Source organism: Phyllobates terribilis, unplaced genomic scaffold (genome assembly GCF_046119375.1).
Source record: "Phyllobates terribilis strain yellow unplaced genomic scaffold, ASM4611937v1 Scaffold_2__4_contigs__length_985480577, whole genome shotgun sequence".
Taxonomy (NCBI): domain Eukaryota; kingdom Metazoa; phylum Chordata; class Amphibia; order Anura; family Dendrobatidae; genus Phyllobates; species Phyllobates terribilis.
In genome coordinates, this window is record NW_027362762.1 from 443,367,386 (window position 1) to 443,393,701 (window position 26,316).

The following is a 26,316-nucleotide window of genomic DNA, read 5'->3' on the forward strand; positions in this document are numbered from 1 at the left end:
TACTTTATTTGTTAATTTTATATGGAGGTAGCTCCTCCTAGTAAGCACCTGTTCACACTTATTTCTTGTATTGGAAGTGCCGACAGTTTTTTCTGTTTCTATGTTTAAGCTTTGACTGAGCACTCCACCCCTATTCCGCAGGTGGTTTTAATTGCATCAGGATCTTACTTTCCCACATATAAGCAGACGGATGTCCCTTAGAGAGGTATTCACATTGGTAGGGTTCTGACATTGAGAAACGCCTTACCGCGGCTGCCAGGTACACATGAATTGGACAATTTATGCGCTAAGATTTCTCATTTCTTGCTATTTTCTACAGCAGTAATGCTATTCATATTTCATACTTCATATTTACATGCGCTAAAATTCCTCATTTATTTCTATTTTTCACAGCAGTAATGCTATTCATATTTCATACTTCATATTTACATACTTAGCGTTGCAGAGTGCTACTTTATTTGTTAATTGTATATGGAGGTAGCTCCCCCTAGTAGGCACCTGTTCACACCTATTTCTTGTATTGGAAGTGCCATCAGTTTTTTCTGCCACTCACAGTACAGTGACCGATGCTGTGAGAGATAACTGTAGCCTTTCCATGCACACCCGATGACTGAAGGCCAGCGGCTTCTGGGAGGAAATAAGTTCATTTTCTCCCTTTCATTAAGGCAGCCATGCAGCATTTCAAAGCTTTTTACCAGCAGATTAACCCGATATCTGCAAGTAAATAGCATTTTCAAAGGTGACAGGTTCCCTTTAAACAAAATAGATGATGCTCTACACTGCGTTCAGGTGCTACATGGTAGATTTTAGTTAGTTAGTACTGTTCTATATGTTGATAATTTGTACAGTAATTATTGCATTGCAACAAATGTAAAAAAAAAAATGTGTGACAGATGGAGCACACAATGGTTATCAGAAAATCTGCAGCAGATCCACACAGAGAATGTGCCATAAATACACTATATGTGAAGGTGGCCTTAGAGGAAACAATTCTTTATCATCTGTTTCTTTTTCAAAACCTATTATCTACAACAACAAAATACATGTGATTTTAAGCAAGAATGTTAATGTTTTGTTTGCTTTATTGTGTAATGATTCCTACCATACAGTAATGTCTTTATGTATGGAATGTGATCTTTAATAATGATTCCTTGGGTATTATTAAATAGCAATAAATGAAGATTTACTATAAATCAGGTGAATCTTGTGCTTAAGAAAAACTAGTGAATGCAGAACTGCCTTACTTTTCAGACCAGATGGTCTAAAGAAGGTTAAACTTTGACCACCTCAAATACAGGTGCACTTTTTGAGAAGTGCCTCATATTAACATTAAACACACATCTACTTTCAATTATTTTTCAACACACGACAATACACCCCTATATACAAAGGGAATGCGCCTTTGTCACATGGGATCTGATTTATGACACACACTTATAATCACGACACAGGCTTGATAAGCCCATAATCTAAACATTTAACCAGGGCTTCTCTGGCCACAGCTATGATATTTTGCTTGCTGGGATTGTTCTCTTCTTTTCCTATAACGGTTAAAATCTCCAACATCTCTGCCTCCACCAACTTCTTCGCCAGTTCTTGGTCTGCGGAGATGAGGTTATAGGCAATCACAATTCCTCGATGCTGAACTTGCAAGTCTTCATTCAGACAAAGTCTCTGCAGGATCTCCATCCACTGTGTTGTCTGAGAACAAGCAAATACATCTGAATATCAACCACAACGTGTAACCTCTCCAGCATAATTTCTAACTACAGTTATAATAAATGAATGAAAAAAAATTCAAATAGCATTTTTGAAAAACCATTTCTTCAACGATGGAAAAAGTCATCCAAAATAAACTTTAATATTACATAATCAGTTCTATATCATACTGCTTGTACTTACTACTTCGGTCATTTTATGGCACAGCTGCTTCTGGGCACCAGTGAGAACAGCGAGAGTTCCAGCTGCTGCTCTTTGTAGTTTAACCTCATCCTCCTCTCCACAAAGCAAAATCACCAGTTTCAAACGGTCATTTCCATCGGCTGTGAACCTCTCCTGAACCTATTGGAATATATTATAGTGTATTATGATACAAAGATAAGTTATAACATTGCAATATCCTAAAAAATTGTTGGTAAAAATCAGACATTATGGATATATTTGTAAAGATGTTTTGAGTGACCGGTTAATATTTATGGGTAACACATTAACCTTTCCCAGATAAAATGACAATATGAATTGAATAATCAGATTCAGGGCCATCACTTGAAATATCTACGTCCCCTGTCATATATCTTATACACAATCAGGTACTCTTAAACCATAAAGGGGTTGTCCGGTCCAAATCAACAAGTCTGCAGTCACTCTCTGTGACTGCAGACCTATGAATCCCCCCAAGCACACGTACTGTGTGCTGTGGGAATTCGCCGTTTTCTGAGCCGGGACCGGAGGGTATGTATGTGTTATACATACTACCGGCCAGGGCCCGTGTAGTGGGAATGGCCTCACTCCATACACTTGTATTGAGCGAGGTCGCGGACCAACTAGTGATGTGGTCGTCCAGTGGGTGTGGCCGACTAGAGGTTGCAGCCTTGCTCAATACAACGGTATGGAGTGAGACAGCGCCCAATGGACAGGCCCTGGCCGGGAGTATGTATAACTCATACATACCCTGTGGTCCTGGCTCAGAAACTGGCGAAGCACTGTGCTTGGGGGATTGATAAGTCTGCAGTCACACAAAGTGACTACAGACTTATCGATTTGGACCGGACAACCCCTTTAAGAAAACATAGACCACTGATTAATTGTCAATGCCCCACTGCAATTACTATCAAAATACTGAAAACAAATATCTTACCTTGGGCCCATCTTTTGGACTCGTTCATCTGAGTACAGTATAAACTGACATGCCTAAAAGCAGCCCTGAACACATTCACCTACCTCTTTATTCACCGACAGGTTGCACATACATTCAGTGGCAGCTTGTCGGATCTGTTCATGATTCTCAAACATGTAATTCTCAATATCAGAAAGAGCTTTTTCCTTAATAATTTTTTGTCTGTGTAAGAAAAATAGATGAGTCGATCATATATTTACACTGAAAATGGTAACAGCAAGATTTCTGGGCTGACCGTGTACTAAGCTCGGCTGTCCTCCAATTATCTCATCCTATCAGATCGGATCAGAACATGCTGACACTCTGATCAAACTCTGATCAGATTTTGATCAGAGTGTCATTTGCATAATTGGCCCAATTCTCTTGGATGAGAGAATCTACGACTGTCTGATTCTAGCCTTACAAGTGCTCATTCGGCCATTAATTGGACCAATCTTGCCTAGCTTCAAAAAGTTCTTTTGCTAAGAATCTTCATCAATTGGCGCTATTCCACTGATTCTGGGACAGATTTTCCTTTTTCTTCTGTGTCACTTCATTCCAAAGTTATGCAGCCAGGTAAAAATTGTGCAAATTTTCCCTTCAACCAACTTGGGATGTATCAAAGAACATCTGTGTTGATATGTCCATGTTTTGATTAGTCAGTTTCAGAGAAGAAACAGCAAACACCCAGTTGGTTGAAGGGAGCATTTTCAGCTTTATTACAGAGGGCACAACTTTGGAATGGAGGGGCACAGAAGAAAAAAAAAACTTCCAGAATCAGTGGAGCAGAACCAACTGGAGGAGGAACTCAGTTTAAATTGAAATATGCAGTGAAAGGTCCTCTTTAAGATTTTGTTTTGTGGGTAATTAGTATGGCCAGTCTATGCAATAATATTAAAATCGCGTATACATTTTGTCCCCTCCTTGATATGTTGCTCCAATTATAATGTCTATCTACTATTGGGAATACAAACCTTAATTTATCGCTCTTCCCAGAGAGATTTGTCAGGGCAAGGAGTGCTTCAAAGTTCTGCATACCATCTTTCTCTGTGTTCAGGAGACTGACCAGGGGACGCACCACTTCATATATCTGAAATAATAGCTTTGCAAGTTGGTGTCATTTTCCAATTATCAGTTTTATTCTAATGTATCTAAAATGTGTATTAAGTTAATCACACAACAGTATACTTTGTCACGATCTCTACTGATAAATAGAAACATTTCAGTGTACAATCAGGGGTTGGTCACCTAAAGAGCCAACACTTAGCACAGCTTAGAGGTGGGTCTGTTTAGACAATCTTTTTTTGTGTTAAACATATACCAGAATAAATTTTTCTTATACAAGTATTAAGCTTTCTGAGGTTAAGGGTACATTTCCATAGGGTCTTTCCTGGGAATCCTTCCCCTACAAATGAAGTACATAATGATGCAGATTTCCTTGTGGAAACCCTCCAATATGGATGAATTACAACAATTTTGCAAAGATGAGTACACCAAAATTCTTCCAGGGTGCTATAAAAGGCTCATTGCCAGTTCTCACAAACAATTGATTGCAGTTATTGCTGCTAAGGGTGGCCCAGCCAGTTTTTAGGTATAGGGGGCAATCTCTTTTTCACACAGGGCCCTGCAGGTTTGGATTTATTTTTACCTTAATAATAAAGACCTTCATTTAAAAACTGCATTTTGTGTTTACTTGTGTTATCGTTGTCTAATATTTAAATTTGTTTTGTGATCTGAAACATCTAAGCGTGACAAACATGCAAAAGAATAAGAAATCAGGAAGGAGGCAAACAATTTTTCACACCACTGTATTACTTTAACATGCAGTGGAAATTATGATGCTTATATGAAACATGAAAACTCACCCAAAGACAGGACAAGTTTAAATGAAATCTATCAGTAGGATCAACCCTCCTAAGGCTGCATGCCCACGATCCATAATAGCAGTGTTTTGGACGCAGCTCACCTGCACTGCATCCAAAACACTGCGTTCTACAGTAGAAGCAAAGTGGATGGGATTTATAGAAATCCCATGAACACTGTGCTTCTATTTGATGCCGCGTAAACTCACCAGTGGTGCAGCTTTTACGAGCCGCAGAATGTAAATTTCCCCAATAGAATGTATAGGATTTACCTCCGTGATCGGATGCAGTGCTTTGGATGCAGCGCAGGTGAGCTACATCCAAAGTGCAGCTATAGCCTGATCGTGGACACATAGCCTTAGCCGTCTACAGTATATGAGCATTCAGCTGATAGAAAGTTCAATAAAATGATACCTTGATATCTGTGATCTGGTGTCTTATTCCAGAGAAATCCACATTTTTCTTAATATCTAAATGAGCTGTTAAGATCTATGGGCCTGACACAGATCTCCATGACATTGCGCCTCCAGATTAAATGAACACTGGCCAGTACCAGTGTGAGACATGTAGATCAGGAAAGCGGGCAGTCAGTTATTACATGTCTCATACTTTTAACGCCCTCCTTCATTTAAAATAGCTCTCCCTGAGAATCTGCCTCCAGAGCCTATGTCCAGCCCATAGATCTTAACAGCTCATTTATGTATTTTTATTTTATTTATTTATTTTTATTTTACTCACTTATATACTTTACTCACACCATTAATTCCACAACGCTTTACAAACATTATCGCCACTATCCCCATTGGGGCTCACAATCTAGATTCCCTATCAGTATGTCTTTGGAGTGTGAGAGGAAACTGCAGAACCCTGAGGAAACCCACGCAAACACAGGGAGAACATACAAACTCCTTGCAGATGTTGTCCTTAGTTGGATTTGAACCCAGGACCCCAGCGCTGCAAGGCTGCAGTGCTAACCACTGAGCCACTGGGCTGCCCATATGTATTAAAAAAAATGTGGATTTCTCTGGATTTAGACATCGGATCGCAGTTATCAAAGGTATCATGTTGTTCAACTTTCTATGATTTGCATGCCCATTTAGATGGCCTAGATGGATTGATCCAACTGACAAATCCTTTTTAAAAGATGGTAAATTCAAGTTCCTTATTACATACCCTCTCTCCAGGAAAAGCAATATCTGGGTTTGACACAGCTGCTATCTTAGCCAGACCGTGAGCGGCCTTTGTCTTCCCTACTTCTGTACCTTCTAGGGCTAGAGGAATCATGGCCTATCCAAACAAAATGCAAGCATTATACAGTAGATCCAAAACCAGCAGTTATACTGCTATACAGCAGACTCTAATATAAATAATAAAATCATCGTGTTACTCTGTATTTACCTTGCCTCCTCCTTGTGCAACAATTGTTCCTCTGTCCTTAGGATCTTCACACAATGCTAAGAAAACCCTAAAAGGTTCACATTATTATAAATTATTTTTAATAACAATTTTGCAATTGCACTTATGGTTTTTCAACAGCCAGATCATTTGAATAAAATTTCTGATATGCAAAGTCAAAACTTTTTACCTATATGTAACAAGTGGCATTCATAAAATGTCTTCTACTTCTGAGAAATTGATGATACCCTTTAGCCACTATTTTTCAGGTAATAAATAAGGAAATATATTGGTTTTCTCCAGATTAAAATGTTTCTTCATGGTAAAGACCTCAAAGAACAGCGGGCCACATCTGAGATTTCTGGACTTTAATAAATTCATTTTTCTCCTAATCATAAAAGGTTAAAATTTCAAAGTGCTTGTAAAAACAAGAGACTTTGCAATTTACTTGTTATTTAAAAAAAAACCTATCCTTTCTCAAGAACAGAGTCATTTTTAATTCTATTATTTACTGATCATTGCCTAGATAACTGCTGCAGTGTATCAGAGGTGACCAGTGTCCCAGGCAAGGAGCATAGCACTTACAAGTTCTTTGAAATAGAGCTTCTAAGCTCTGAAACTGGCCAGGTCACTGGATCCAGCCAGCTCCAATGCCCCTGGACTCCACCAAAGCTGCAGAAGCAAAGTTACCTCTGCTAACAGCATCAGAGAGCCAACAATGTGGCCCAACGAAGCAACAATACCACTGGTCCAAACGGTTAACCAATGAATCAGGAGTGCCCTCTACCCTCCAATCCCCTCCCCAGCAAGCAGGGGGCTGGAAGCGGTGCACTCCTGCTGAAGAGGATGATACAATACATTTATTACTTATGTAAGTTTACAAAACCTAGCAGGAAACCAAACATTATATTGGAGTCCTTGCCTTAAAGAGAAGCAGTGAATTGGGCTCAACACCAATTAAGCCCAAATTTTCTTCTCTGAGATTCCCATATATCAGCATAATTGGGGGTCTCCTAATCCCTGTGCATCACTTCAGAAAAGAAAGTTTCATCAACATAAATTACAATGGAGACAGCAGCACATGCATGTAGGACAATTACTTTCCGGAGTGTGAGCAAAGGAGAAGAAGACCCCATATTTTACAATAAGTGGGAGTCCTGGTATTATCCTGTTAAGTTTTATTGTTGTCTGGTTCAGTCTGACAAAGTGGCTTTCAGACCAGAGGAGGCAGTGCGCCCATGATTTTCAGTATAATGTGCTACATTGAGATATACCTGGCCAGTCTATGAGAGTTGCACAGTAGTTTATGACATATTTACCTTGCCAGCTGTTCTTTGGTTTGATCTGTAAGGATGGCATTGTCTGCTTTCACCATGCAGGACAAAGCTGAGATGATATCAGCTTTTAGCAGTCTCTTTACACGTTTTGTCACAAAGTCTTTCTTATCCTAGAGCAAGAAATAATTTAAGTAATTGTTACCGAACACACCAACGTGTACATTTTTTTCTGTCTGAGGTTTATGTCATTAAAGCATCTTATTAATGCATGTTGCCCTAAGAACAAGTCATATACACTTGTAGCCAATGCGAAGGACATTAGTCCACTACTGGTAGTAGACCACGACTTGCCTTTGGGTGTTGCTCTGGAACATGCTGCTTGGAAAATTTAGCCAGCTGGACAAGCTCCGGAATGACCTCCTTCACCTCATAACTGTTTGTGCAGTTGACCAAAGTTGAAGCCACAGAGTAGAGAATGGTCTTATCACTTGTCTGTGCACAAGTGAAATCATGTTAGTACTTTTGTATACAACTGTATCATGACATTATTAAATGTGTACATGGCCTTACGTACCTTTGACATGTCAAACATGGCTTGCAGTGCTTGTTCGTCTTCAACAAAGTCATCTTTTACATCGGCATCAAATGTCAGATATGCCAGTCCTTCCACTGCCCACTTCCTAGTCTGTATGTCAATGCCTGGGTTACACAACCACCTATGATGAAGAACCAATCACCGATTTTAGGTTATATTACTATTTAAGAAGTATACCTAAACTTATCATACCTAGCATTATTATGCACATACAGGAATTCACTGGCCTTTCAAACATCTTTCATATTTCAGGGCTCTGGAATATGTAATTATACAGTTTAAAGATGAGATATCATTTACATTACATATATACTCACTTCCTACATTGCTTTGCAAGTTTATCAGTGGATCCTTCTGCAAATTGTCTTAAAGCGTAATCTGTACCTCCAGCTGATCCCAGCTTGCAAAGTCCCTGAAATTCAGAAAGTACTATCGCTAATCCAAATTTCTCAGCAGCATAATAAGATGAAATTTATATGATCTACACAATGAAATATGTAGAGAAATTGGAACATAAAGTTCTACAAATAACTCACAAAACACGTTCAACTTTCAAAAAACAGAACTGGTTGTCTTTAAACGGTATAAACAGAAAATTAAATGTCTCCTCTCAGCAGGATTCAGTCGCCTTTTTTAAGCATAGGATGTCCCAACTTGATGCCCTAATAGCAAGACTTCAATCTTTAATTGAATTAAAAAATATATTTATTTTCATTACATTATTCTTTTTAGCTTCCTGATCCCAATTACCATCTAACATTCCCATAAAAATATAACAGAGCTATATAAGGATATTTTCCATAGTCATTGTCTATGATGTAAATTACATTATGGACATATACTCACCACCAAAGCTCGGATCTTTATCTTCTCATTTTTGGTTTTCTTGTAGATGTCTTTCAACAAGGATACTCCATTTGTTATAATGAAAGTGGCCCGGCTGAGTTTTGTAGAGGCATGAATAAGAGCCTCCACTGCAACCAGTTGGTCTACTTCATTTTCTGACCCAGTTAGTGCTACCATCATTTCCATAACCCCCTGCAATGCCAGGAGTTTGTTTCCCAAATCAAAGGGCCCCTGCAAAATCCCTGACACAGTCTGTATGGCATGCAGATTCTTCTCCATATTTTTGGGGTCAAACTGTCCACTGTGATAAAACAAAGCACAAATATTCAATATAGTATATGATACACCATGAATTTCACTGATGAACTCTCATATAAAATTAAGTTTTGTGATAAAGTTGATCATTTTATCATAGAAAAGTTTCGCTTTTTTTCCTATAATGACTTACGTTATATACTCCTCACAAATCTGTCTGAAGTTATCTCTCTCTGGATCACAACGGAGATCATCATACAGTTTATTTAGAAGGATTGAAGCTGTTAACCTGGTATTGACTGTCAAAGGAAGGCAATTTGGTAATTCAGGAATCTGACTTAAGACCTTAAGAATCTTCTTTAAGCCTAAAGGAAAGATACAAAATTTATTTATTTTTTAAATTACATTTTAAATAGACCCTGAAAGACTTTACAGTATCCATACAGGTATAAGGGTATCACTATTTTATGAAACCAGTATACTAAAATCAGAATTTCAAAACATTTGCCATCACTTTTCACATGTATAAAAAGTAAGGTAGTGTAAAGTCATAGTAAGGCTAAAAAATTAGAAAATGTGGCCTATTTGAATCCTCTAAAATAATATAACTGTGTGCACGGATAAATACTTAAACTTTGTGTAAAAAAACCCCTAACATTTGAAACTTTTATAATACTGTTATTATTTCCTGTTCATTTAGTATTAGATCAAGAGTATGCAAACTTTTAAACATATAGAGAGAAGAAGTCTCTTTTTCAGGACAGTCCATGTCTGTTTCCCATATGGAGTGTTAATATATGTATGTTTTACACTCTTAAAGGGCATTTGTCAGTAGGATCAACCCTCCTAAGCCATCTATATGGGCATGCAGGTCATAGAAAGCTGAATCAAATGATTCCTTCATATTTGATGAATGGTTCCTGCGAAAGCCACGTTTTTGATATATGTAAATGAGCTGAAAAAATCCCTGTGCCAGACTAACTTTCTATTACCTGAATGCCCATACAGACGGCTTAGGAGGGTTGATTGCACTAATATACTCTCTTTAATACCACTGCAGAAAACGTGGTAGTGTGTCACACTAGCCAAGGGTCATACTGCCGTATCCTCGACAAGGAATGCAACATAAGAAGAGCTTACAAGAACTCGGCTTTCCCGTTCCTGAAGAAGGAAGTAGTGGTACTGATCAGCACCATGTGCCATCTAAGGGACCAAGAGATTTTGGCAGCTATAGAGACTATAAAGACTGAAAAATACAGTGATTTGTAAATGGTAAGGACTATCAGAAGACAACTCACCTGCGTCAACCACAAAGAGAGTCTTGGAGTTGTCCTTATTCTTCAGGTCATATCGTGGGATGTTTTTATTAAGCAGGTTAAGAGCTTGATCTCTGCCATGTCCAGAAACATTTTTACTAACAAGCATGTCCAACAAATGCGTGGTGATCATCCGGAGGTCTTTCTTAGTATCTATAAAAACAAGAATATTTACTGCTAAAACTCTTTTCCTAAAACATTTTATTACCTTATGTAATGAAAGTATAATATGTTTAAAGGGGTCATCCATCTTGTTTAAATCGATGATCTATACTTAAAATAGATAATACATTTTAGATTGGTGACATTGATTGATGGACTATCTAATTAAAACTTTGGATTACCCTTTTAAATTTATTTCTTGGTTTTATGCATAAGCAGTGGAGCAGAATGAGAGAGTACAGAAGATAAAAAATAATAAAATAGACAACCAGTGTTCCATAGTATATTCAAAGAGAATAGCACATTTGGACCAAAATCAGACTGGGTTGCAGTTACCTGTAGGTTAACTCAGGCATCAGTATAAGGCCCTCTTAGATTAATATGTTTATTGATGACCTTGTGGAGGGCTTACAGAGTAGAAATTCAGTATTTGCAAATGGAATAAAACTCTATAAGGTAATAACCATAGAGGAGGATAATATAATATAGTGACCGAATATAAGGTTATATCCACAAAAAAGATCCATGGCATTCAGCAGTCTCGTGTAAATTATTTTTTATTTAAATATTAAAACACTTTCATCATCAGGGTTGGAGCAGACTCCTTTCTCTGGGCCCCTGGATGAAACATCACACCAAATGGCCTTCGTGACAGACAACAAGAAAGGAATCCATTAGAGCCTTTATGCTAAAAGTGTTTTACAAGTGTTGTACAAATATCTGAAGGAACACAAGAAATCTTTTGATTCTTCATTTTTATACCTAGAACTTCAACAATGAAGAAAAGGTATGCTTTAGGTGAAAGTAGGTTTTATCATCAAATTAGATGGGGATTCTTTACTGTAAGAGCATTGAGACTTTAGAACTCTAACACAAGATGTTAATTAATGAAACAAATTTAAGAAGGGCCTTGTTGCTTTCATTGAAAAATATAATATCACAAGTTATGCACAGTAGATTTCTAGAGATTGAACAATGATCCAGGGATTTATTTGGGAATAACTTATTCTGGATTATTTTTTCCCCTTGAATGCGGCAATTTACTTTCTCAGAATATTTTTTTTGTATTTTACCGGATCATCACAGTTGGATTTTCGGTGGATTTGATTTGTCTTCTTTTAACCTTCTCATCTATTTAACTACAGTATAACTATATAAAAGCATTAACCAATCCTGGTTGAGTGCAATATATTGTACACCTTAATACTTATTACACTATCAGTACTTATTTCCTATTTCCTTTGTTGGATACCCTGTATCTAGAAACCGATTATGTTTGTATGGTGACCATCATTATTTTTTAAATATAAATGTTAAATTAAACTATAAATAATTATACGCACACACTTTTCAGGTAACAAACTCTTACCTAGTACAAGAGCTTCCTCTTTGCCATGTTCTTTCCGATCCTCTTTAGTAAGAGAGTCCACAATATTCTGCACAAGATTGCATGTTGCTAGAGCAATTTCTTCATTGTCCATAGCCATAATGCGGCAGATCCGATCAAAGCAAACAACATGCAGAATAGCAGCGGCCTGTGTAGAATAAAACGTTATTTGTACTTCACATTGGTAGACGACAACATACAAATGCAAGGGCTGGACAAGGTTTGCCTGTATGATTCAGGATTAAATATACTTCAACAACTCTAGTTTATCTTACATTAGCAGACAAATAACTCCCAGTTCTACATTAATTCTGGAATATTGTTGATTACTACTGCTAGTTTACCTTCAATCAAATTTGCAGTAAAACTTTTGTTCACCTTTTTTTATAATATTCAATCAACATAATGTTCTTACTTCTAAATGTGCTTCAATATATATCGGCTTAACGCATAACAGCTATTCTACCCGGCTCCCCCATACATATGCCTACTCCTCTAGGCAAAGCATGATTGTAATCTAAATAGGAAGAAGGAAAAAGGTAGCTTATAGACTCTTCTGACTATTCCTGTGAAAAAAAGGACTGGGCATGTTAAAATTCAACATGCCTGATCTTACATTTATCTGATATCTGCCATCAGGGAAAAGTTGGCCAACTGTATTCTAATGTGTGTGCACCTATCATAAAATAATAAGCAAAGACTTACCCGTGCTCTATGCCCAGTACACATTCCAGACAGTGTTCTCACTGCAGAGAGAATTAACTCTGTATCTTTAGTTGCCACTAACTGCAGGAGAAGATTTACACCATTGTTTTGGAAAATCCGCTCGGCACCAGCTTCCTCTCTGCCCAGAACTATAAGATTGTTGACAGCCTGACGGAAAAAAATGGATGCATAAGAAAATATTAAGCACCGGTTGATTGGTATCTAAATCTCTGCTGATCATTTTTATTTAGTTGATAAATTGTTATTCCTTGCACAAGTAAAGGGTTATGTTTGTAGATAAAGCTATCCTTTATGCCTTTTTTAAGGTCCCAAAATGTAACAATTTATGATTTAACCAGGCAAAGCATTCTATCTAAGGTAGAAGTATTATAGCAGTACTAATGTCATGCTTACTATGACAACAATCCTAACACCAGTTTACATTTTGAATAAAATAACATTTTAAGATTGGCTTCTTTCGTCTGAAGAAAGCTGTTTAGGGAGGCTTGTACCATGCTAAGTTGGGTGCTTTATTTACAAAGCTATTCTACCTTAAAAGTAACAATGAAGAGGAAGGAAAAATATTTGATGAAGTATTTCATGTGTTTTTTGTGTCTTATTTTTAAGCCTGCTTGACATTAGAAAGCCAACTCTCAAAAAGAAAATGTGTCCTGTAACTCACTTTTTCCCTCTTCTCTTTGTCAGTATTAGGGTCCAGCAGGATTTCAAACATCTTTTGAACCCGAGAGTCAGTGGAAAACTGAACATGAAGCTGAGACAAAGAAAAAAAGCATGGTGCATATAATTAGAAAGACTGCTCAAGGAACATGCAAGATTAGAACAAAATAACAGTGATACACTTAGGTCCTAAGCACATGGCAGAGACATGTCAAACAGGCTGTACATCAGCACATGGAGCCCCCTGAGGCTTTGAACGCCGTGTACTTCCTGAATGGTTCATATTGGTGCCAAGCACATAGATTTCTGCAAGGCCTGATCAGAAATGTGTGCAACAAATCTGTCACTTGTGAAAATCTCGATAACCAATCCACTGCACGGTGTATTGAGGTCTGGAATTATTAAAGGGAACCTGACAGTTGACACTTTATGCAAACCATGGACAGCATGTATCAGACATTGGCTAAATGATTTTGTAAAGTGACCGAGACCGGTAGTCATGACCGATCTGCTGTCCTGTTACGCTCTGGCACTTAGCAGGAAAACCGTGTCCCAGTCCCAGTGTGCTGTCAGGTGTGGGTGCATCACCCTCACTTGCAGGCCACAGGCCTCCGCTGTTTCCAGGCCTCCATAGTTAGGAGGCGCCACACACAACTCAGGGGACACCAAGTTCATTTCAACCAACAGAAGATTACTGGACAGTTCAAGTTCATCTTCTTGTAACATGTGGAATAGGGCACAACACTTCTTATTCCTTACTTCCTTAGCACAACACATCTTCAACCCTACGATTCATTCCTCCTAGACTATCCCTATGCCCACTGGCTTCGTCAGCCCCAGGGATTTGCTGTCCAGTTCTGCAGTGCACCCTGGATCCGCAACCTTCCCTTCACACGGTTCCATGTCTGTCTTCCCCTGTGCACCAGAGGACATGATGCGCCCATTAGCCCCTATCTCGGGCGTTGAGCTCCTGATATTGCCGGAATATTTGCACGGAATTCTAGCCTCTCACTGCCTTGAATGATAATTACATGCTGGCCCTAGCAGCCCTCTGAACCTGACCTTATGACTGTACTTTCCTATCTGAGTCACTACCAGGAAGTGCCTGATTTTCAGTAGCACTACCCCCTCCCACCACTGAGAATAGGTGATGACCTTTGTACATGCTCACTAGACACTTCAATACAAAAGATGAGTCGGGATCCAACCATTGTGACTAATGTACATGTTATTTCTAGAAATAATAGGAAGTTAAGAGTCTAAACGACTTAGTGGTCAGTGTGAAAATTTCAAGAGTTTTATTTTTTATTTTTAATACAGATTGTGCTATGTAAAAAAAAAATAATAACACAAACACCTTTGTACATCTGATTGTACCAGACCCGATTCATTATACCTTTCAATGCAAAACACAGTTAAACTTTTGTAAAGCTCTGATGAACAATTCACATCTCCTTTTTCTAAAGGTGCATTTACACATTCAGACGTGCAGGGTCAAACGGCTGCCGATTAGCAACATATTTACAGGTTGACAATTATTTAATAGCCTGTTTGCACAGATGCTCACTGAACAATCTGTAATAGGTTGCGCATAGGCTGCCATTGTTCTTAGCAGCACAGGTCCTGTATAAACAGGATGATGCACAGCCAAAAACTATGATCTTTTTGGCAAATCAAACACAAAACAAATCACTTCACATGTCGAACAAGCGTTTGGCTTATTCGTCAGGTGATCAGAAACCTGTTTACACATAATCCTGCAACTGTAAAAATTTTATTAATGCCAGAAAAGTTGGCGAAAAGATATTAATTGCATTCATATTTTTTTTATAAAATTCCCCTTTGCACTGGCAGATATGCCCAAAATGCATCAGTGTACATCATAGATCTGATGTCCTTTGAGAATAATGACTAAACAGATTCTAATAATCCTGGCTTGACTGGCACTGCTAAGAATAATCTCTGCCAGCTCTAGCTTCAACTGCATTAATATTTCTTTGCTTTAGCTCCCCCTGTTGGTCTGCATGAGCTGCATAAAGTTAATTTGACTGACACAGCCTAACATAGTTGTAAAACGTTTTACAGCTTGCCTGAAAGTGCACTTACTTTGTAGTCAGTAGTCGTCGGATAGACTTACCTTCTGGTGGATATCAGTGCCTAGTCTGTGCAGAATCTCTTGGAATGTTTGATTCTTTGGCTCAAGTGTTGCACATCTCTGAACATCCTTATATGCTTGGTCCAATTTCCCTAGTTTTTCAAGGGCCTGACAGCGCCTGAATAAAGCCTTAACATCTGAAGCATCCACATCAATGGCTGAAATTAGAACAAAACACTTGTTTTTCAATTGACCTGACCAAACTGTGCCAGATCTTTCACTCAGGCTATGGTCACATGAGTGTATACATCGGATGAGTGCTATCCGATGTTTTATCGGATAGCACTCAGACCAATATTAATCTATGAGGCAGCGCAGATTTGTGGGTTTTTTTCATGTCGATTCGGCATGAGAAAAAATTGCAGCATGCTGCGAGTGGATCCGAGTCTATGGGAGCATGTAAAACAGCGGACTGGATTCAGATGTCATCCGAGTGCAGTCCGATTTCCGCAGACTCAGACAATGGAGAAGATGAAAAAATTAAGTTCTCCATATTTTCCCCACCTATGCTACGATTTTCTCATGCAAGAGAACCGGATCACACTATCTGACACTCTGATCAAACGTGAAGCAGAGTTTGAGCAGAGTGTCCATAACATAATCAATCAGATTCTCTCGCAGAGAAAATATACAATCGCGTGACCCCAACCTAAAAATGATGTCCGATGAAAACAAGTTATGACCTATTTACAAGGTTGATGATAACTTACTGATCGGTGAGGGTCTGACCAATGGGACACTCATCGTTCAGCAGAATGGAAGATTTTTATCCCCGATCGGGCACTTATATTCCAATTATAAACTACAGTCGCAGGTCAGATTCCCAGTCAGCTGCTTCATTCATTATCGCTGCGAGAAAAAGCCGAGCGCAGCACTCAGCAAATCCATAGGTAATAAATGGAGTGGCATTCGAGCATGGGCATTGCTCGAATGCCTCCTCCACCGGCAGCCATTTTGTGGGCAGAAGTCCTGGTCAGTGTGTGAGGAAAGCTGCAATAGCAACAGAAAGTAGCGACTTCTTTAAAGGAAACCTGAAACCTGCATGAATCGCATCCTGGTTACATGATTTCAGTAAGGTATATTGTACTTTGAAACACTCTGGTGTTTCCGAAAAAATATACTTTGAAGATGTGCCCGGGACCAGACTAGTCAAACCAGACCTTCCTAGCGCTGCTCTAGGTGATTGACAGGTCTCTCTCTATGTGCACAGAACGGAGAGACCTGTCAATCAACTACAGCAGCCCTGGGAAAAGAGAGCAGGGGGTGGCAACAGACTAGTCTTGTCTTCGGCTATGTTACAAATCTTCAAAAGTATATTTTGTCTGAAATACTGGAGTGTTTCAGAGAAAATATACCTTACTGAAATCGTACAGTATGGCTCTGATTCATGTTGCCTGCAGTTTGGGCAGCATGAATCATATGACAGGTTTACGTGTACTGACATAATTAAGGGTGCAGTTCTTTTTTATGAATGACCTAACACTGGCAGATTTTATATCAGTTTTTCACATCTATTTGCACATGGCAGGATTTGTCTTCTACATATCGGTTTCTATTAATGGAATGAGAACTCACAATGATTGTTGATATTTGATTGTGTACAGATCAGCTCAGTGAAGTAAATATAACTCATCCTCATCAATCTGAGCTATTCTAGACTAAACCACATCACAACAGAATATAGACCTACAAAGGGGAGTCTACCAGGAGGGTCTACATACCTTTGGAGGCATCTGAGGCTGCTTGAACATAGTTCTCCTTTGAAAATATAAAACAGAGAAGGTAGATTATTAGGCTCTGTTCACACTTTGCTTTTTTGTTGCATTTTTTTCTACAGCTAAAACCTGATCTCTTGACAGTAAAAAAGCTGCAGACATAACGCAGGTGTTGCTGTTTTTTTTTTTTTGCTGCGTTTTTGTTAATTTTTTTTTCTTTGTATTTCAGGATCCCAAAGTTCAGCTTTGCTTCCACTCTAAGGCAACATGAGTTCATGAAAAAATACACAATTGAAAATGTAGAAACAGCAGGGGAAGTTGAATTGGTAGGGCATTGGTTACTTAACATATTGGTAGGGCATTGAGTTGGTAGGGCATGGTTTACTTTCACACAGTGAGAGGACATTGAGCTTGTAGGACATTGTTTACTTTCACAAAGTGGTAGGGCATGGAATTGGTCAGGTATTGTTTACTCTAACACATATCACTAATTTAAGTAAACAGTATTAATGCTAATATCCATTCTCATGTGAGGATACCAAGACATTATGTGTTAAACTTGGGAAAAATCACAAAAATAAATAGGTTATACATCCTGGTATGCCTGTGTTTTTCTCACCAAAATGCTGCAAAAACTGAGAGCAGCATTTTTGCTGTGTTTATGCTGCATTTTTACACTTACTCATTACCTTCTATGGGTGAAAAAATGTTGCAAAAACACTGAAAGAATTGACATACAGCAGTTTTAAAAAATGTAGCAGTTTTCCAATTCAGTCAGGAAAAAAAAAACAAGCGTGTGGATGAGATCTCTGAAATCTCATAGCCTTTGCTGTTACTGTAAAAAGCAGCCTTTAATTTGCATAAAAACTGCAGCAAAAACGCAACATGTGAACAAAGCCTTAGAGGTATGGTGAAGTAGTTAGGAACTAGTATCAAAAGCATTGCACATGATGGGTTGGAAGTTAGATGCCCTACTCTACTATTCCAATGCTCGTACTCCCAGGTATATTGGAATTGTGTCGAGGATCTCAGCAGCAGGTGTTCAGTTTGCCTGCAGCACCATCTCACAACAAATTCATGGGGTTTTTCAGCTTTAACTTCTTAATAACATGTAACAAACTTACTTACCCTCAGCAGCTGCAGTGATAATTCTATGTCGCTACCTAAGGTCTTTGCTGACAAGGCTGCAGTGGTAAGGTCTGGACGAGAGCATGTGACCGCTGAAGTCAGGTACTCGGCTCAGCGTTCTTGTGCTATCTACATTAAAGGGGTTGTCCGGAACTTTAATATTGATTGCGTATCTTTAGGGTAAGTCCTCAATGACTGATCAGTAGGGGTGCGACACACTGCACCCCTACTGATTAACTGTTCCCAGTGCCAGTGGCATCCGAAACTGCTCAGTTGCGGAGCTGCACAGCACATCTCGGTCAATTGTATAGTGGCCACAGCTGGATACTGCACATCTACCCCTATTCAAACGAATGTGAGTGGATCAGCAGTACCCCGTTGTGGTCACTATACAGTTGACAGTGGTGTGCTGTGCCGCTCTGCAATTAAGCACATACAGCTGCCACGAGAACCACAAACAGCTGATCAGTGGGGGTGCCTGGTGCTGAACCCCCATCAATCTGATATCAATGACTTATTCTTTGAATATGCCATCAATATAAAAGTACTGAACACTCCCGTTGACTTTTTATGAAATCACATTCATTTTGCTTGGACAGTTAAACATAGCAGATAAACTGCACAAAAAATTCAGCATTTAAGCTACATGGGAACATGGCTTAAAGGTTCACATACTATTGCCACTCACAGACATGTGATATTGGATCATTTTCCATATTTAAAATATGACAAAGTCTAAGATTTTCAATTGATTTGTTTGCTTTATCTAATTGTGTGAAAATCAGATGAGGTTTTAGGTCATATTTATGCAAAAATATAAAAAATTCTGAAGAGTTCACAAACTTCCAAGCACCACTGTATACTGTATATATTTGTAGTATTCATGTATTGACACTAGTTTTCAATAAAGAAATGCATTTCTTGTTTAAGCATTTACCTTTTTAAGTTGGCAGGCCGATCGATTACGGTATAGAACTGCCAACATTTTCTTATCTTTTAAAAGCTTTATAGCTTTGGTATAACAGTCAATAGCCTGGTCGTAGTCATTTGCCTTAAAATATTTATTTCCATCCTCTTTAAGCTGTATCGGGTCTTCCATCTGTAGAAAGAAAACGTAACTTAATCAATAAAAATATTAGTAATCGCAGTGGTCATTTTAATAGAACAGTCTTCCAAAAATAATAGTATTTTCAGGTAATCTTAGCTGTAAATGATGGAGAAACCTGTCATCAAGTATTTACTTTCCTATTAAGGGCACCGCAGAATAATTGTGTCTGACTGAGTACAGATTAAGGGTGCAGGACGAAGATCACATTGCAATGCTCGGACTGACCGTCGGCCCTCCTGACGTGAGTGTGACAGCATTTATTTCTATGCAGCTGTCATGCTCGGGTCAGGAGAGCCGGCGGCCAGTCCGAGCATTGTGATCGTCGACCAGGTTATACCACCGACTGACTGCGCCCTAAGTGACACTTTAGCTACTTTTGTCTCTTTTTGCTGGAGATGCTGTACAAGGGACTTTCTTCCATTATAGGGTTTGTTCACATTGAGGTTTTTGTGAGGCTTTGGAGCAGAAAATGAATGGAAAATCGCCAAAATCTCCTTGAAAACTCAAAACTTCTCAGAGGAAATGTACTTTGAAGTACCTGCCGGGGATCATAACCGTAGCCCAGACTAGTCCGGCTCTGCCCCCAGATGGCTTTTCCCAGCGCTGTCTAAGTGATTGGCAGGTCACTCCCTATGTACAAGAGAGGGACCTGTCAATCACCAGCAGCGGCACTGAGAGGAGACAGGTAAGGGTAGCACCAGACAAGTCTTGTTTCCAGCTATGGTCCTCGGCCAGACCTAAAGTATATTTTCTCTTAAATGCCAGAGGGTTTCAAAGAAAAACATACCTGCCTGCAATATTGCAGGCAGGATGAGAACCATGCTGCCTATGCTTTGTGCAGCATGAATTGACTGACAGGTTTGCTTTAAGTACTTATAGGGATATTCCCATCTCCAAGATCTTTTCCCAACCTTAGTTATTCATGGTTATGACCACTGATATAGTGACAGTTAGTTAGCTAGTTGCTAGTGGTCGTAAGCATGGATACCTAAGGTCCAGCAGTGCCTGCATATGAAGAAAGAGAAATAGTGAATCAGAAAAACTATACTACATTTCTAATTTAAGGTATTTTCTAATATTATTATTATTACACCTACTACATATTGAGATATGATCTTGGAGATGGGAATACCCCTTTAAGACATACATCTTTAAATAGCACAAGATTGAAAAGCCCAGTGATTGGTTGAAGGCATGTTGTAACATTAGGGACCATCCATATGAGGTAGACCTTGTCATGGTTGGATGTCTTTTATACTTTTTGCTCAAAAAATGTTAGCTAAGCACCTCTTGTTCTAATGTGCTGACACACAGTGTATGTATATGTTTGTATATTGGCCACATAGTTTATTTATACACCTGCATATTAATTTAGTATTATAAGTGTCCCTTTTTGTTTTTTTTTGCAGTTTGTAAGAGGGGTGGCTCCCTCTCGGGCTCAGAAACCTTCTCTATCCATCTTTCCCAAAAAGGTTTCATTACTAGCTAAGCCTTGTATATATCTCTTCCCCATTTTATTTGAGGCCTGTACGGACAACTGGAAGGGTGAGTCATTAGAGCTTGAGACCATTTATGTGAGGTATGCCTGGTCATAGCTGGATGGCTTTTGCGTTTTTTGATCAATAAATGTTAGCTAAGTACATCACGGTTTTTACATGCCAAGCAATAGTGGAGTTTATATATGCATTAATCATAGTGTGCTGACACACAGTGTATGTATACTGTATGTGTTTGTAAAGGTAACGTCATCAGTGCAGCCCTTTAAACAAAGGCTGGAAGGGAGCAACCAGGTAAGCAATGCTAATGTAGTTAGCAAACACAGTGTTGTCTCTGTTTCTCTATGAAATTGGACAACCTATTCAACATTCCTGTTTACAGAAGAATACATCCCACAGCTGCATTTACACTTTCACCTTACTTAGTTATAGAGGACAGTTGGTAAAAGACATTTCCATCAAGTTCAACCAAAGGATGGGATAGGATAAAGGAAATGGGTTATAGGTACAACCAGGCTTGGACTGGCCCACAGGAGAACAGGAGAATCCTCCGGAGGGCCCCTGTACAGGAGTGGGCCACCACCCTCTTATTTGAGCAGTACTTGGCACAATATACTTGACTCACTATGTACAGACAAAGGCAGCATCTTATTCACTTACCAATCTACCCGGTTCATTGTTCTATAAATTTGTGATTGAGGATAATGTCACATTTGCATGTAGGAGAAAAGTGGGCCCTGGAGTTGGTTACTGGTGGGCCATTGGCACTCCAGTCCACTGGGTACAACCATAATGTGCGATCCAGTCTGCACTACACTTGCAACTTTTTCCCCCCTGATCCCTTGTATAGATCAATTAGATCAATATCCAAAACAAGAATAAACACCATATTTCTGTGCATCGTGCCTTCCGAACTGAAATTTTCTAGTGTTCCATGCTTTATCAATGTCTCCACATATATCGTGTTGATGGAAGTGAAATTTATACCAAACAATGCAGAGTAATCTGATGTAATGAAAACTGGAGATCCCAGCAGACAGATGATATGTTAATGAGATTTGTAAAACCCTCCTTCATATTTTTTTAACGAATGGTTTCAGAGCCAAAAAAAATTGCCAGGCATACTTGATATATGTGAACTCATCCTAAGAAAACAGCAGAATTTACATATCTACATTACATTCTTTTGTATTTAGAGTAAAATGCCTGCATGTATAATTTATTTGAGGACTTAAAGGGGTTGTCCGGTCCAAACCGATAAGTCTGCAGTCACTCTGACTGCAGAGTCGGGACCGGAGTGTATGTATGCGTTATACATATGTGGCACCCCTGCGGGGGATTACCACAGGATCCATAGGTGCAAGGAGAGATGTACACTTGGGCACACACAACACCTTCCACCCCAGGTCTGAGAGGAGGAGTCAGTTTCCAGGGAGACAGCAAAGCGGCAGTTAGTCTTGTGAGGGGTGAAGGAGGAGAGACAGAGAGCTGTTGGCCGAGGACCAGTTAAGCCCTGAACTAGGAAACAAGTCTGTGTTGTGAAGCGCCCTAGAGAGAGGGACGGAGGCTAGAAGGAGAAAAAAAGAGATAAAACTATTATCCCTTTAGCTCACCCGGACATCGGAGTCCGAGATTGCTACTAATTCAGGAATAGCATAGAAAACCCGGACAGATCAGGAGGATCTACTCCCCCTGAAGAAGAAGGGGAAAGAGTTGCCAAACTTGACCAAGTATAGGACCAGGGGCCCAGAAAGAGAATTGGTAGCCCCAAGGAAAGGTCCTCATTGTCAGTTGTGGAGAAGGACCCCAAAGAAAGTGAAGGTGGCATGTTCAGCTTAAGGCAGGACTGATCCCAAACAACGCACACATTGTTAGAGGAGGCCTCACAAATCTCCAAGAGTGAATATCTCTACCTGCACCGAAAACCTGGTTACCCTCCTGAACTGTACCTGTTACCGGACATCAGTAAAAGAAAGGTACTGAAACAAAGACTTAATGTGTGTGTGTGTGCCTACTTTGACATTACTGCCTATAGCGTTCGTACAAGCCGTATGCCGATCACCTCAGCAACCATACACAGCGCTGGTAACCGATTTTACCAGTTACCACAGGAGGCGTCAGGACACAATACTCCCATCATCCTCACCCCCTTCCCTTTACTGACGGTCCAGGGCACGGAACCGGGAACCGACCAACCGTGATCCCCACAGAAGTAACCCATCCATCCCGGTATCCGAGTACCCCTACCCCTGTCGACCGACTCACATACCCCCAGCCAGTGGGCATAGCCTCGCTCCAAACACATATATATGGAGCAAGACCATGCCCCATCTAGTGACGCGGCCGGTCAGTAGCCATGGCCAACTAGAGGGCATGGCCTTGCTCCATATAAGTGTATGGAAGCGGGTCCACGACCACTGTCCAGGAGTATATGTAACTTATACAGATCCTCCGGTCCTGAGTCTGAAACCGGTGAATCCCCGCAGTGCACAGTGCCTGCGCTGGGGGAATTCATAAGTCTGCAGACACACAAAGTGACTGCAGACTTATCAGTTTGGACCGGACAACCCCTTTAAATATAATGTTGTTAGAACCATTTGCCATAAATTTTTAACATGCTACCTATCATTGTGATGGATCATATAACAATAAGATTTCCGTATCAGGGCTCCATTGGGTAGCATTTGCAAGAGATGCCCTTTTTCACATCACTAGTGACTACAATGTGTATTTAGGACCACACTGTTTACTGCTATTTCACAGTTTAATTTGTATATTTGTAACCAAATAGAGGTCATTGATAATGAGACAGACAAGCATTCTGATATCAACAGTTTGGGACATATGGTGGTCTGGGAGGGTCTGCTTAATGTACTTCACACCAAACGAGCGTCTATTCAGCTGACTAACTACTGACCATATATGGAAGCTGAATTGGTCACGTTAGACCATGTGTCATGGCCACCTGTCTTAATTCTAGCCTGTGACACAAAATTGTCTTTGTAACCTAGAAGCTCAAGAGAGCTTCTGAAAATTCACTATACTCTATATAGAATCCAAAGTTAGCGTGGTTATTATGCAGCCTCGATGTATATATAGATACACATTGACTATTGTGCTTTGGGGAAAAAAATCAAAGCTGCATAATAACTATGCTAACTTATATGTATATATACACACACACATTTATACATGTATATATACACACACGTATATATACACTCATCAACATTGTTCAGCAGTCTCAGCAGTGATGAATTTAATCAGAAAGAAGGAAAGGTCATGGGATTATGGAATCTGTAGACATGTTCATGATATGAAAATGATGAAAAAAGGGTATTACAATTTTCAAGTCACATGTCACAACCATTATAACGGTTAATGGTTGTCTGAGGAATGTTCTGCCACACTAAATGTACTTGGACACGCAAATCGGCAATTGCTGACCAATGATGTCCAAGATGTGCTTGGTGGGAAACAAGTCCGGAGATACTGCAGGCAATGGTAGCATGTTTAGGCCAGACAGACTGCTGATAGTAACACAAGCAACATGAGGTCTAGTGTTGTCATGTTGAAAAACTGCTCCTGTGATATTTTAGAAGTGGCCATACCACTGGTTCCACCACCAAATCAATGTAACTCAGAGCTGTTAATAATACCTGAAATGAATACTAGAGGGGTCTTCATACCATAATCCTGGAATCCTGGACCATCGTTAAAGCCTATTCATGGTTACCCAGAAGGATGCAAGAGGCTGGAATAGGGCAATTGAGGTCTATTCTCTTCAGAGATGAGACTTACTTTTTTCTTGGATGCAGTGATAGCCAGAGATTGGTCTGGAGACCACATGGGCAGATTATTATGTGAGGTGGCATAATGTACTGTAGTTGGACCGCTTTAGTAATTCCAGGTACAATTACATTGATTAAGTGGTGGAACCAGTGGTACTTCCATTTTTCAGAAGTGTCCCAAGAACAATTTTTCAACATGACAGCACCAGATCTTATGTTGCTCGTGCTACTGTGTGACCTAAACTTGCTACTACAGCCTGGAGCGTTTGCGGACTTGTCTCTCATAAAGCACATCTTGGACCTTTTTGGTTGGCAATTGCAGAGGGAGCTGCCAGGAGCGGATCTTGATGATGTGCCTGCCCAAATGCATTCACCGTCATAGAACATTCCTCAGACAACCATTAATAACCTCATTGATAGCATGCCAAGTGTGTAAATGCGGGGATTTCTGTGTGTGGCTCTTATACTCGATACTGAATAAATTGAGATGTTTTGAAAAATTTCTTTCCATTTTTGCACCATTTGAATATTATTAAACATGTCCATTATTCCTGTGATTTCCATAACTCCACAATTTTTCCTTCTAGGCACTGCAATTTCAGTTTTGAGGTATATATATATAGTATATATATAACCTTACCCTATACCAGCAATGGGACTAGGTTCCAGATTATAAAATATTCTGAATCAGGTTCTGGATCTTCTTCAGAAAGGAAGCCCAAATAATATTTGCCAGTTTCTGCACAGTCTTCACAATACACAAATTGTAAATATATGCATTCCTACAAACGATATGATCACAAATATACATTTAATATTATTGTACTTATTTGCCTTCTTTACATATACATATAACTGGTAAATATAAGAGAGTACAATGAATAATGCTCAACTTTGCTTGAATGGGAAAATGCAGTATTCAGGAGGTCACAAAAAAAAGTACACCCTCAGGTTAATACTGTATTGCTCTGTCCTAGTAATGCCATTGAAAATTAGCATAGCCCTACCAGATACAGAGATCAATGAAGACCAATAAAGACTATTGAGACCAATAAACCAATAGACCAATCTAAACGTTTCACAGATCAATAGACAGACTGCATTACCTTTGCAGGCATATGAAATGCGGGACTTCTCTGGACTTCTGTTCCTGTAGTATTCTTCAGCCAGCATGTGTCCTCTGGGTTATATATAGATGTGAATGAGATGGTCCAGTTTTTTGGAATGTTGGCACACCAGACTGGTACAGGGGATTCTCCTGTTAAATAATTCTGTTTAAATGCTACAAACAAGATACAAATAACTATAACATTAAACTATAAATAAGCAAATAAATAATGAGATGTTTTTGAATTTATTTAATTCGCAAAGTATAATAAAATGTTAAAAGCCTTCTAAAATAGTAGCAGTCCCCCTGCTACAGTGGGCAATCCCACCTGCCCTGCCATTTAAGGAGGTGACAGAAAGGAGTGAAGTTGATATAGTGAGAGATGATCCAGAGCAGCTGTCATTGCTGGAGGTGGCTAGCAGCTTCTGGAAAGTGAAGTGCGCCCATGTCACTAGGTCCCAC

At 39.4% G+C, this 26,316-nt stretch overlaps 1 protein-coding gene across 1 annotated transcript; it reads right to left on the bottom strand.

Annotated features, from left to right (window-relative positions):
• Positions 1-409: 409 nt before the first annotated feature.
• Positions 410-25,965, bottom strand: UNC45B (unc-45 myosin chaperone B). The gene is made up of 20 exons (XM_073670564.1): positions 25,853-25,965; positions 19,289-19,450; positions 17,230-17,266; positions 15,491-15,666; positions 13,358-13,447; positions 12,676-12,843; positions 11,953-12,118; positions 10,404-10,574; positions 9,299-9,470; positions 8,851-9,151; positions 8,322-8,416; positions 7,984-8,125; positions 7,761-7,901; positions 7,452-7,579; positions 6,136-6,202; positions 5,911-6,024; positions 3,850-3,965; positions 2,941-3,058; positions 1,903-2,061; positions 410-1,701 (listed from the first exon to the last, which is right to left on the bottom strand). The coding sequence occupies exons 1-20, from the start codon at positions 25,862-25,864 to the stop codon at positions 1,441-1,443; spliced, it is 2,796 nt and encodes a 931-aa protein (XP_073526665.1). The 5' UTR covers positions 25,865-25,965; the 3' UTR covers positions 410-1,440.
• Between the last annotated feature and the right edge of the window lie 351 nt (positions 25,966-26,316).